Here is a 12,995-nt window from a genome sequence, read left to right as displayed (position 1 = left end):
TGTTTAAAAGTAATCACCACCTTTTCACAATGCAACAGATAATTTATGCCACACTAAGTAAAAAAATTAAATCTATTGTGCTAGATAGCATGCATTTCAATTTTCAGTGTATTTTTAGTCACAGTATTACAAAAATTTTGTAGATAGTACTTCAGAAGAACTAAAGAACAATTTGATGGAAGACAAGAATTACACATTACTGCCTGAGGCTGCATGGAGCCTTTTAGTCAGTTGGTATGGACTATCAGTAGGATCAAGATCAATTGTCAAGTAAATATTGCTGAATTTTATAATTATTATACAGCAATATTTATTACTGGTTAGGAATGTAGAAGAGCATGGAGTACACAAGAAGTTGAGGGTTGAAGTTTACTTAATTGAGTTGAAAATGTGTGTACATCCTAATTCTATTAATATAAAAACATATTCATTTAGTCGAGGAGACTTAATAAGTAAGTCTATAATAATGCAGCTCTTTATAATGAATTGCTGTAGGTGATATAGTAACAGTAATGAAGCAACAGTTTAAAATATCTGATACTACTGAATGTAGAATATGGGAACGTGACTTCACAGGCAAATATGATTTATTAACTGATTTTCAACAAACAGTATCTGATGCTGGTATACATGGAGGACAAGTCAGTTATTAGATTGATTTTATTTTTAATGACAAAATAATTACTATTTTTTGTAACTGATAGATGTTAATGCTTGAAAAAAAAAATCCTGATGAAACTTGGCCAAGAGATAAAACTAAATAAATTTACATTTTTGTAGCTACTATAATAAGAATAATAGTAGAGCTAACCTCAGATATAAATTATTATTATTTCCCATGCTATACTTAGCTGTTAAAATTACTGGCTATAGACGTTATATAAATCTAAATAATTAGCATAATATAGTATAAAATTTTGATCATTTTTATTAACAAGTGTTAGTTCATTCGTGCAGATGGGGCCTAACTCTGATATTCATTTCTCAAAGTCATTGGTCAAATATCCACAGTTATCATAGCTCTAGATCTACTTCCTGCAAGACAAGCAAAAATGGACAGGGCTCAACTTCAGCCATTACTATTGCCAAATTTAAAGGAGACTGGTAAAGAGTTAGGTCGTGGAGCTTATGGTGTTGTTACTGAAGTAATAGTTAGTGGAACAACCTGTGCTGCTAAGAAGCTTCATCCAGCTATTGTACAGGTAAAGGAGTTTATAATTTACTTGTAAGTAGTGTTACTTTAATCATTTCTTTAGGAGAACACTTTGACAAGATTTGGTGATGAGGTGCTTCTTCACAGTCAGCAAAGGCATCCTAACATTGTCCAGTTAATTGGTGTCTATTATCCTCCTGGTTCACAATAGAGGATATGCGTGCTAAGTATATTCATAGCTTTTAAGTACCGTATATCCAACCCACACAGTAAATTGGCCGCCATGTTGGACGTCAAGTTTATTAAGAGTTCAATGGGGGAAAACACATTTTCTTGCCTTGCTACCTTCTTGAGGCCTTTTTCGGAAGCTTAGAAAGCATCCTGAGGATCTAATGGGGTCTAGTAGTCACCTGAGAGATTGCTATCAAGAAATACAGAGCGGTTTTCTGGTACCAAGCCTTTTTCTATCTTTTCTCCATTGCTGCCAATGGAAAGTTGACGTCCAACGAACTAATTTTTTTTCTTGAAAGTTATTACGGTATGCAATGAATACATTTATTTTGCAATGAATATACTTAGCACGCATATCCTCTATTACCAAAGTTAGTAATGGAGTATCTTCCTTTATCACTCACACAATGTCTGGAGAAAGAAGAGCTACCACTTCAAATGAAGTATTCTATTCTTCTTGATGTTGCTAAGGGTTTGTGTTATCTTCATGATAAACATCCTCCTATTGTACATCGTGACCTCACTGCTAATAACGTGTTACTGACCTCTTCATACTCAGCACAATTAGCACAATTAATATAGCACACTTAGAGGTAAGACATTCAACCAGCCATTGCTAATGGTCTAATAACCTTACAGTTATTTGCATTATAATAGTATAATATTGTAACTAATAAAGCTTATGTATAATAAAGTTTGCTATATGTACTTCATTTTAAATGCTTCGTTTCTATAACAAATAATATATTAATTACTTAATTTTTTTATTATTTTTATTTTTTATTATTTTTATGTTATAGCAACCCGAAGCTAGCTACACACTCCACCACTTCCAGTTCCTGGGTTGGCCTGAAAGAGGAGTCCCAGTGTCTGCCCTCTCTCTCCTTCAAATGATACAAAATGTTCAAGAGCTTTACATCACATTAAGAACCACTGAACCAATAACAGTAATGTGCAGGTAATGTACATGTACATGTACAATATGACTACATACATATGTACATGTACATTTACATGTACAATATAATGATGTACATGTTTACTGTATGCATGTAGCTGGAAAGCATTTGTGAATGATTTTGTCTTACACTTTTGATGCAATTTAGATATATATGTACATGTACATGTATTTTGAGGTTGTGTCCTACATGTACATGGTAAGTTTCCAGCTTTATCTTATGCCATTTGTAAATTAACATGTTACTGTACATGTACATGTACTTACTACATCATCATTATCATCAATAACTCATTCTTCTTCTTCTTCTTATTATTATTATTATACTTATTGTCTTATCCTGTAGTTCTGGTGTTGGTAGGACTGGTGTGTTTATAGCGTTGGGTATTGTACTGGAGAGATACTCAGTTGAAGGAATGATTGACCTCTTTCAAACTGTAAAGACACTCAGAATACAAAGATCAGCCATGGTCCAAACCAGAGTAAAAAAAGAGAGAGAGAGAGAGAGAGAGGAGGAGGAGGAGAAGGGCAATTAACACTGTAATAGCAAGTTTGAGCTAATTTTTAACGAATTTTTTAAGTTGCTTAAAAATTAGGCCAAAGTCCCTGTACTCCAAATGCCATGTACTGTATTGTAGTGCTTGTCAGCTCATGAAACTCATCCTGCTTAGCTCACTTAGCATGCTTTGTGGGAAACCCTGAGTATGATATTGAAACTTTTGCGTTATACATAAGTTTACAGACACTTTCTGTTGTAATATATTACAGTAAACCAAGGATTTCTTTATCACTGTCCTACATTTTAATCTCTCTAAACCTCTTTATATCATTCACTCCAGGAGCAGTATCATTTCTGCTATGAAGCTATATTAGACTACCTACTCAACACTGGACAGTTACCTCGCATTCGCTCTGTCTCTGTTGACAGTCGCTCGTCCGTGTATTGTACCACTGCCACTCCCGCTAGCTCACCACCGTCCCAGGGTAATGGTGGTCTGACCACTAGTACTGTTGAAATGGCGAGTGCATTAAAAATACGTCAAATGATGACAATGGGTCATTGCTATCTCCTGTTAACAAAGCGAGTGCTCTTTAGCTATTATTATCATAACATTATTATTTTATTATTATTATTTTTGTTATTTTATTATTTTTTGTTATTCTCATAGCAAATTTTTCCCTTTTTCAATGTCATTGTTTTTTCCACACTTATCTTTTGCTTTTTCCTTTTCTTTTCATGTTTTACTATTCACATGCAGTTGCATTTAAGATTTATGTCAGTTCTTAAAAGATAATTATCATTATTGAAAAATACCCATAATGGTTTTGCAAGAATATCATCTGCTTGACTAAATTATATTCATAATGCTTCTATGTATGGCATGGTCAAAAATCCACAGTTATTCTATAGTAGATAACACTATCTACTTCCTGCTAGTCTGTAGTGCTAGTAGTGTAAAAATGGACTGGGTTCAACTTGAGCCATTACTATTGCCTGATTTAAAGGAGACTGGTAAAGAGTTAGGTCGTGGAGCTTATGGTGTTGTTACTGAAGTAATAGTTAGTGGAACAATCTGTGCTGCTAAAAAGCTTCATGATGTTATTGTACAGGTATAAAGGGAATTTGTATATAATAGTGTAATAATCTAAACCATTTCTCTAGGAGTACACTTTGACAAGATTTTGTGATGAGGTTCTTCTTCATAGTCATCAAAGGCATCCTAACATTGTCCAGTTAATTGGTGTCTATTATCCTCCTCGTTCACAATTACCAATGTTAGTAATGGAGTATCTTCCTTTATCACTCACACAATGTCTGGAGAGAGAAGAGCTATCACTTCAAATGAAGTATTCTATTCTTCTTGATGTTGCTAAAGGTTTGTGTTATCTTCATGGTAAACGTCCTCCTATTGTACATCGTGACCTCACTGCTAATAATGTGTTACTGACCTCTTCATACTCAGCTAAGATATCAGATTTAGGAGTATCAAGATTAGCCGATACCTTTAAAAAGGATCACCTCACTACAGCACCTGGTAATGCTAGTGTAATGCCACCAGAAGCTCTTGAAGATAATCCGGTATATGATCACAAGTTAGATGTATTCTCTTATGGTTGTCTCATTCTTCATGTACTTACTGGTCAATTGCCTAAACCTACTAAAGAATATGCACCTGAACCTGGTAAGAAAAAATCCTTCAAGAAAGTACCAGAATGGGAAAGAAGATCAAACTACATTAAAAATATACCAAAAGAGAATGAGCTACTTTTTTTAGCTAAGCGTTGTCTCAGTGATATTCCTACTGGTAGACCAGAAATAGTTGATTCATGTCATTTTGTGGAGCAAGTTCTTTCAAAATATCCAAAAATGCAAAATGTAATGCAATTGATTAAAGAGAAAGAAGCAGCAGAAAAACATATTTGTGAATTAAATGCAGAAAATGAAGCATTGAGAGCTGAGAAAGTAGAAATTGAGAAGCAACTGAGAGCAGATTGTGAACGGCTGACAGCAAAAGTGGCAGGCTTACAGAATACTCTTTCTTCAAAAGAAAATGAATTCAATTATTGCACTCAAGTACTAAAAGAAATCATTAGAAGTAGAGATGAACAGCTAGTTAAGCTACAAGAAGACAATGTGGAACTACTGAAGAAAAGAGAAGCTGATTTAAAGGAAGAGCATTTGACAGAGCTTGCTGCAATGGAGGAGTATGAAGCAAAGCTTTTGGCTGCAACAACAGAACACAAACAGCAACTTTGTGAATCTCACAGAGAAAGTGAGGTGAAAGTATCAGAAGTATTAAAGGAGCCTGTGAAGTCAAGTCAAGCACTCAAAGATACAACAGCACAGCAGCAATCCACCCCAATGGCAATAGACGGGTAAGGCCTAGAATTGAAACTGTTTGTATGCCAGGTTAAATTGCTTTGCTTGCTACACATGCATATCTAGATCAAGCACAACCATAAGAGTGATGCTTTGTTATGCTTGCCCCATGAATGTATTTCAAATTGTTATTTATAATTCTAGAAAAGAAGGACTTGTTGCTAGTAATATTGTTAAGAAGGTTGGCTTAGAGAGTGAAGAGTAAGTCACTTATTGTTTACATGCGTGAATTATCATTTTCGAGGATTCTCATTTGTTTTATATAATTTTCTATATTTGCCCTCAATTCATAAAATTTTATTCCAAATGTATGCAGTAAATAATTAGATAGTTATATTTTACAGTTAGAGAATTTGAATCATGAATATAGAGCTATTTGTTTTTGGTCATCTTATTACATTACATCTTCTTAATTATTTTATTTTATTTTAGTTGGTTTTTCCCTACATTATCACGTGTTGAAGCTGAGGCTATACTCAAGCAAGAGGTAAGCATTATTACTATAATCATTGACACTACATTGCAATCACTGTAGAATAAAGATGGAACTTTTGTTGTTAGAAATTCCAGTCAAGAAAACTATGCCATATCAGTATTTAGGTACGTCTGTACAGTTGGTACAGTTTTTGGCCATGTGCCATTGAGCATGCATATAATGATTTTAGTTTTGCAAATTGCCAAATTTGCCAAATTTTCCCATATGGTACCAGGTATACGCTAAGAGGTTATCAAATTAATCATTAATTTGATTTATAACCATAATTTTTAAAGTTACCAACAAATTTTTATTCTCGTATCTGTCCTATATCATCATTAGTCAAAATGGTAATGTCTACCATTATCCCATTAAAAATGATAAAGAGAAAAAATACTTTGTATCTGAGAAACATCGTTTTCCAACAGTTATAAAACTTATTGAATATTACAAACTGAACGGAGGAGGTCAGTCTCATTTGAAACCATGGTTATTATTAATACACATACGATCATCATTAGGTTTAGTTACCAGATTAAAACGACTCCCTGCTTTGTTGGTCTCTAACCAACCAGTTCTCTCATCTGCATTTGGTAATTTGTGATAGATGCAGTAATGCATAAATAGTTGTATAAATTAAGATTTTGACAAAAATATTCACAGAATTTTCTCTCTTTCATCTTGTTCATTCTATTACAGATTATAAGTGGCAAATTGATAAAACTGAGCTGTCATTTGGTAAAGAACTAGGCAGTGGAGAGTTTAAAGTAAGTCTATTGCTTAGCACATTATATGCACATCATGTAGCACAATCACGTCTTAAATGAATGCTCCCTTCATTCCTTTATTTCCCTATTTTGTACTTTATAATAAATTGTTTCTTTCCTTTAGAGAGTAGTAGCAGGTCAATGGCGTAATAAAGGTGATATTGCTATTAAAATGATAAAGGAAGATACAATGAATGAAGAGCACTTAATTGAAGAAGCAATATTGATGCTGTAAATTTTGTTAATAGTAATGATTTCTGCATGATAATGTGCATGCATGCATTTTAGTAGTTGTAACTAATTCCAACGTCTTGTAAGAAGTACAATTTTAAAAATTTTTTATCTTTAGTACAGCATGTAGCATGTCACATACTATTATTGACTTACATTTTGTATTTCTGTATTTGCAGGAAATTCCAACATGATAATTTAGTAAAGTTATATGGAGTGTGTATCGGACAAGGACCTGTTTATATCATCACTGAATTAATGGCTAATGGTTGTCTACTCCAGTATCTTCGTAATAATCAACATTTAGTGAAAAAAACAGACATTATGCTTGACATGGCCATACAGATTTGTGATGCTATGAAGTTTTTTGAACAATCTGGTTTTATACACAGAGATTTGGTGAGTGAATAAGTCAGCAGGTGTGCTTACTGCCTGCATGCATCTTTTGAATAAGCAATTTACTGACACTTCACTTTGTTTTTGAATTTTCTACTTTAGCAGATATCCTTTGGCCCAGCATGCACTAGACAACTTTTAGCACTAGTAAAATTTGTGGTTACCTTAATCAGTATTTATTTAGTCAGTATATGGACTAGATTTCTATTCTTAAACACAAGATTAAAGTAGCCACAAAAGTTACTTTAAAAGTTTCAGTTGGTTATAATAAAATAAATATGGCATCTTTTGAGGTGAAAATAAGACCAGCTAGCTACAACATATACCACAATATAAATTGAAACATTTATAATATTTTTGTCATTCTTCTGCACAAACCTTCAGGCTGCTAGGAATTGTCTGGTTGGTTATAGCAATATTGTTAAAGTTGGTGGTTTTAGTTTAGCAAGATTTGTTCCTGATGATCAGTACACAGCATCTGAAGGTGCCAAGTATGCTGTTAAGTGGTCACCACCAGAAGTCATCACTCATGGTAGATTTAGCAGCAAATCAGATGTTTGGTCATATGGTAAGCTACAAAATTGTAATATTTTGTTTTTAAAATAAGTTGGGCACTGAAATTTTTTTATTAATTATTAATTCTAATCATGCATTAACATTAAACAAAATTAGTGAGTTGTAAAAAAAAGTAGCAAAACATGTACTTATGCAATGTATTAATTTTTTATTAGGTATTTTGTTGTGGGAGTTGTGGAGTAGTGGTAAAAATCCTTACTTAGGCATCAGTAATCCTTTAGTATTAGATAAAGTAAGTATGTCTTCTTTTTTTATACAGTCTCTCCTTGCTCCACACACACTTTGCTTCTACCTTGCTCTTTACCTAGGTTTTAAGTGGCTATCGATTAGAAAAGCCTAAATTATGTCCTTCTAAAGTTTATGACTTAATGAAAAGGAGTTGGCAAGTGGTATGACATTACATGTGCATATGTGACCATGCAATTTCTTCAATTACTGGTAGTAATTTAAATAGCATGTTACATGTGTATTTATAGTAGATTAAAATTGAACCTACATTGTTGTTTCTAGCTGTATTCTCAAATATGTACATGTACATGTATTTAGAATTGGCAAAATAAATTATCATTTAATTTGACTCAAACTTTCTGTTGATACATATATGTACATAGATAAATTAGTCTATAAGAAAATGGTGTTTGATCAAAATTAATTTTTACAAAATTTAATTCGCTGACATTTTCAGAGTTTAACTATAATAAACTTGCCCAAAGTAATGTATGTCACATTGTTCATGTAATTTTAACAATTTTTCATTAATTATATTTTTGTGATAATGACACTGAGTTTTTAACCAAATTTTTAATTTGCATATTGTGTGTTCATTTTTATCTGCATTTATATTCCACCTAAACTTTGAATATCCAAATACACATGTACATTATCATGTGGAACAAAACACATTAAAATGTGCCATAGCCTACACATGGTACACCAGTCCTGATGCTAATTTTTCTCCTTGCATTGCTTTATATAGTTATGATCTGTCATAAAATTGACTAGCTGAGCAGAAGTACCACAGATGGAAAAAACTACCGTATAGGGTATAATGTTCACGGGACGCAAATTTCGCTGATTTCATGGATAAAGAAAATTTGCAAAAATAAAATCTGCGAATATCAATTTAACATGGTATCCGCATGGCACACCTGGTAAAATTCGTGAAATTAAAATCCACAAATTGGAATTTTGGTAGATTTCGCGAAATTTGCCTCCCGCGAACATTATGCCCTATACAGTATGTCATAAATTCAAAATTACATGTTATTTTATTTCACTGTTCAGGTTATAGAAATATTTCATGTTTTAAATTTTTGCTGTTGGCCACTAAATTGAACTATTTATTTCCCAATCTACAATACTCATTCATGTACACAATATACTCATTATTATTTATCATAGTACTCACATACACTTTTTCTGTATATAGAATCCTTCTGATCGGCCATCATTTGCTGTCCTCCTTGATTCTCTCAAAGCCATGGTAGGAGGTGACTACAGTGATCCAGTGGATTAATTGTGCACCTTTCTATTTTATATGTGCATACATTTATTTCATTGTTTTCCATTATCTCTTGTCTATGAAGTATTATTTAATTGCAGTGTCTTGAATTTATGTTGCTTATAATTTGCTCTTTTAGTTTTTAGAAACAACTAGATTTCTGTATTTTTGCCTATTTTTAAAAATTAAGATAAAAATTATTTGTAATCATGGTGATTATGATTGTAGAATTAGATTGTTTTTATTTTTATTCAGAGGTTGAAGCTTTCATGTTATACGTATGTTTGCAGACATTTACTGTTGTAATATAATTATTACAGTAGACCAAGGATTGCTAAGAAGACAAAAAGATTTCTTTACCACTGTCCTATTTTAATCTCTAGTGTCCCTTGTATATCATTCACTCTAGGAGCAGTATCATTTCTGTTATGAAGCTATATTAGACTATCTCCTCAACACTGGACAGTTACCTCGCATTCACTCTGTCTCTGTTAACTGTCACTTGTAGTTTCATTTAAGATTTGTGTCAGTTCTTAAAAGATAATTATCATTATTAATTGAAACACAATTTAAGAATGGTTTTGCAAGCATTAGATCTAACTGCTTGACCAAATGTAATTGGTAATTTTTATTCAGTCAATATTCAGGAAGTGCATCTAGCTAGATCTTCTAGTCCATCTATTATAATAACCAAATTTTATCTAGAGCCAACCCCTTAGTGGTCTAGATCTATACACATGCACACAAAATCTAGCACAAAATGGACAGAGGTCAACTTCAGCCATTACTATTGCCTGATTTAAAGGAGACTGGTAAAGAGTTAGGTCGTGGAGCTTATGGTGTTGTTACTGAAGTAATAGTTAGTGGAACAACCTGTGCTGCTAAGAAGCTTCACCCTGCTATTATACAGGTATATATAGGGAAATTGATTTTGTATATGTATATAATAATAATTGTTTTTTGTAGGGGTACACGTTGAAAAGATTTTGTGATGAGGTGCTTCTTCACAGTCAACAGAGGCATCCTAACATTGTACTGTTGATTGGTGTCTATTATCCTCGCCGTTCAAAATTACCAATGTTAGTAATGGAGTATCTTCCTTTATCACTCACACAATGTCTGGAGAGAGAAGAGCTACCACTTCAAATGAAGTATTCTATTCTTCTTGATGTTGCTAAGGGTTTGTGTTATCTTCATGGTAAACGTCCTCCTATTGTACATCGTGACCTCACTGCTAATAACGTGTTACTGACCTCTTCATACTCAGCTAAGATATCAGATCTAGGAGTATCAAGATTAGCTGATACCTTTAAAATGCATGAGCTCACTACAGCACCTGGTAATGCTATGGTAATGCCACCAGAAGCTCTTAAAGATAATCCGGTATATGATCACAAGTTAGATGTATTCTCTTATGGTTGTCTCATTCTTCATGTACTTACTGGTCAATTCCCTCAACCAACCAACCAGTTTGTACAAGAACCTGGTAAAGAACCCTTCAAAAGAGTACCAGAATGGGATAGAAGATCAAGCTACATTAAAAATATACCAAAAGTGAATGAGCTCCTTCCTTTAGCTAAACATTGTCTTAGTGATGCTCCTAGTAGTAGACCAGAAATAGTTGATTCATATCATTTTGTGGAGCAAGTTCTTTCAAAATGTCCAAAAATGCAAAATGTAATGCAATTGATGAAAGAGAAAGAAGCAGCAAAAAAACATGTTTGTGAATTAAATGCAGAAAATGAAACATTGAGAGCTGAGAAAGTAGAAATTGAGAAGCAACTGAGAGCAGATCGTGAACGGCTGACAGCAAAAGTGGCAAGCTTACAGAATACTCTTTCTTTAAAAGAAAATGAATTCAATTATTGCACTCAAGTACTAAGAGAAATCATTAGAAGCAGAGATGAACAGCTAGTTAAGCTACAAGAAGACAATGTGGAACTACTGAAGAAGAGAGAAGCTGATTTAAAAGAAGAGCATTTGACAGAGCTTGCTGCAATGAAAGAGGAGTATGAAGCAAAGCTTTTGGCTGCAACAATAGAACACAAGCAGCAACTTTGTGAATCTCACAGAGAAAGTGAGGTGAGAGTATCGGAAGTATTAAAGGAGCCTGTGAAGTCAAGTCAAGCACTCAAAGATACAGCAGCACAGCAGCAATCCACCCCATTGGCAATAGATGGGTAAGGCTAGAAGTGAGGCTATTATAGTATGTATGCCAGGTTAAATTGCTTTGCTTGCTACAGGTGCATAGATCAAGCGCAACCATAAGAATGATGCTTTGTTATGCTTGCCCCATAAATGTATTTCAAATTGTTATTTATAATTCTAGAAAAGAAGGACTTGTTGCTAGTAATAATGTTAAGAAGGTTGGCTTAGAAAGTGCAAAGTAAGTTCCATTGATCTAAACACTCATTGTCTAAATCTGTAGCTGTACAGTGAATTATCATTTTTGAGGTTTCTCATTTGTTTTATGTATTTTTGGCCTCACCAGAGATTAGCGTGGGTGAGGACTACTGTATAGCAGGAAATGTTGGAGGGAGTAAAATTTGGCAAATTGCTAAATTTTGGTTATTGGCGGATTTTAATTTGGCGAATTAGTGGCCACGTGCCATTGAGCATGCGTATAAAAGCTCAAAACGGTGGATTTTATTTTGGCGAATGGCTATTAAAATGCCAAATTCGCCAAATTTAATTCCCTTGAAAATTTCTTGCTATACGGTTAGTTGCCCTCACCCACGTCATCTATATAGACATGGCAAGTTATAGGGACCACTCCATAAGAAATTGTGAGATGTAAAACCAGTTTTTGTTGTTTTAAAAGTTTTGAATTATTACTTCTACATTTCTAATGCAATTAAATGTCAAAATATTGTCACTTTGCTTTTGTTAATTCAAAACCATAAAACTAAAATCCACAGAAAAATACAATAGTCAACCAATCTCATACTCTGTACTAATGGGAATATGTTTCACTTTAAACCGTATTAGTATACAATTATTTGTAGTTTTATTTACAACATTTATGTTTTTTGGCTTTTTAACAGTTCAATGTACATTATACGTTTTTTGGTTTTCAGTTTTTTAGTTTTAGGTTTCCACATTGGAATCTGTTGTACATGTACATATTTGGGTTTTTAGTTTCGTAGTTTTCGGGTTCTATCTTAGAGTCTGTTGCATATGTACACAATGTACGTGTTTGGGTTTTTGGTTTTGTAGTTTCCAGGTTCTATCTTAGAGTCTGTTGCATATGTACACAATGTACGTGTTTGGGTTTTTGGTTTTGTAGTTTCCAGGTTCTATCTTAGAGTCTGTTGCATATGTACACAATGTACGTGTTTGGGTTTTTGGTTTTGTAGTTTTCAGGTTTCTGCCTTATAGTCTGTTGCATATGTACACAATGAATGTGTTTGGGTTTTTGGTTTTGTAGTTTTCAGGTTCTATCTTAGAGTCTGTTGCATATGTACACAATGTACGTGTTTGGGTTTTTGGTTTTGTAGTTTTCAGGTTCTATCTTAGAGTCTGTTGCATATGTACACAATGTACGTGTTTGGGTTTTTGGTTTTGTAGTTTTCAGGTTTCTGCCTTATAGTCTGTTGCATATGTACACAATGAATGTGTTTGGGTTTTTGGTTTTGTAGTTTTCAGGTTCTATCTTATAGTCTGTTGCATATGTACACAATGAACGTGTTTGGGTTTTTGGTTTTGTAGTTTTCAGGTTTCTGCCTTATAGTCTGTTGCATATGTACACAATGAACGTGTTTGGGTTTTTGGTTTTGTAGTTTTCAGGTTTCTGCCTTATAGTCTGTTGCATATGTACACAATGAAT

General features: G+C 33.5%; 6 protein-coding genes across 7 annotated transcripts in view; all 6 read left to right on the top strand.

Annotated features, from left to right (window-relative positions):
- Window positions 1-164, top strand: part of LOC109584102 (probable receptor-like protein kinase At2g42960) — a 2,126-nt gene extending 1,962 nt beyond the window's left edge. The window contains exon 3 of the mRNA XM_019999702.1: window positions 144-164. Coding sequence (XP_019855261.1) covers window positions 144-164 — 21 coding nt within the window. The remainder of the gene's footprint in view (window positions 1-143) is intronic.
- Window positions 17-1,006, top strand: LOC109584113 (ubiquitin carboxyl-terminal hydrolase 4-like). Its single transcript, XM_019999722.1, has 4 exons — window positions 17-270; window positions 325-452; window positions 496-641; window positions 705-1,006. Exons 1-4 carry the CDS (start codon window positions 176-178, stop codon window positions 762-764), a joined length of 429 nt encoding a protein of 142 aa, XP_019855281.1. The 5' UTR covers window positions 17-175; the 3' UTR covers window positions 765-1,006.
- A 750-nt stretch (window positions 1,007-1,756) lies between these two features.
- Window positions 1,757-3,637, top strand: LOC109584111 (tyrosine-protein phosphatase non-receptor type ptp-2-like). The gene is made up of 4 exons (XM_019999720.1): window positions 1,757-1,977; window positions 2,185-2,342; window positions 2,689-2,824; window positions 3,182-3,637. Exons 2-4 carry the CDS (start codon window positions 2,275-2,277, stop codon window positions 3,509-3,511), a joined length of 534 nt encoding a protein of 177 aa, XP_019855279.1. The 5' UTR covers window positions 1,757-1,977; window positions 2,185-2,274; the 3' UTR covers window positions 3,512-3,637.
- A 130-nt stretch (window positions 3,638-3,767) lies between these two features.
- The window catches only part of LOC100639160 (tyrosine-protein kinase Tec-like), a 25,416-nt gene continuing 16,188 nt past the window's right edge, over window positions 3,768-12,995 (top strand). The window contains exons 1-2 of the mRNA XM_019999723.1: window positions 3,768-3,953; window positions 4,006-4,022. Coding sequence (XP_019855282.1) covers window positions 3,804-3,953; window positions 4,006-4,022 — 167 coding nt within the window. The 5' untranslated portion in view covers window positions 3,768-3,803. The remainder of the gene's footprint in view (window positions 3,954-4,005; window positions 4,023-12,995) is intronic.
- Window positions 4,033-12,995, top strand: part of LOC100639538 (tyrosine-protein kinase TXK-like) — a 14,075-nt gene continuing 5,112 nt past the window's right edge. Inside the window, exons 1-13 of one of the 2 annotated variants that reach the window (XM_019999713.1) lie at window positions 4,033-5,219; window positions 5,368-5,424; window positions 5,656-5,710; window positions 5,759-5,823; window positions 6,041-6,165; window positions 6,220-6,291; window positions 6,398-6,465; window positions 6,590-6,696; window positions 6,876-7,095; window positions 7,477-7,660; window positions 7,824-7,900; window positions 7,977-8,057; window positions 9,098-9,341. In XM_019999713.1, the coding sequence (XP_019855272.1) occupies window positions 4,117-5,219; window positions 5,368-5,424; window positions 5,656-5,710; window positions 5,759-5,823; window positions 6,041-6,165; window positions 6,220-6,291; window positions 6,398-6,465; window positions 6,590-6,696; window positions 6,876-7,095; window positions 7,477-7,660; window positions 7,824-7,900; window positions 7,977-8,057; window positions 9,098-9,184 (2,301 nt within the window). In that variant the 5' untranslated portion in view covers window positions 4,033-4,116 and the 3' untranslated portion in view covers window positions 9,185-9,341. Of the gene's footprint in view, window positions 5,220-5,367; window positions 5,425-5,655; window positions 5,711-5,758; window positions 5,824-6,040; window positions 6,166-6,219; window positions 6,292-6,397; window positions 6,466-6,589; window positions 6,697-6,875; window positions 7,096-7,476; window positions 7,661-7,823; window positions 7,901-7,976; window positions 8,058-9,097; window positions 9,342-12,995 lie in introns of those variants that run through there. The other variant, XM_019999714.1, reaches the window with a different exon arrangement.
- Window positions 9,807-11,549, top strand: LOC109584109 (calcium/calmodulin-regulated receptor-like kinase 1). The gene is made up of 2 exons (XM_019999716.1): window positions 9,807-10,079; window positions 10,136-11,549. The coding sequence occupies exons 1-2, from the start codon at window positions 9,930-9,932 to the stop codon at window positions 11,351-11,353; spliced, it is 1,368 nt and encodes a 455-aa protein (XP_019855275.1). The 5' UTR covers window positions 9,807-9,929; the 3' UTR covers window positions 11,354-11,549.

This window comes from Amphimedon queenslandica, unplaced genomic scaffold, assembly GCF_000090795.2.
Source record: "Amphimedon queenslandica unplaced genomic scaffold, v1.1 AMPQUscaffold_13246, whole genome shotgun sequence".
Classification (NCBI taxonomy): Eukaryota; Metazoa; Porifera; class Demospongiae; order Haplosclerida; family Niphatidae; genus Amphimedon; species Amphimedon queenslandica.
Note: the sequence above shows the minus strand (reverse complement) of the source record. Positions and strands in the feature narration are given on the sequence as shown.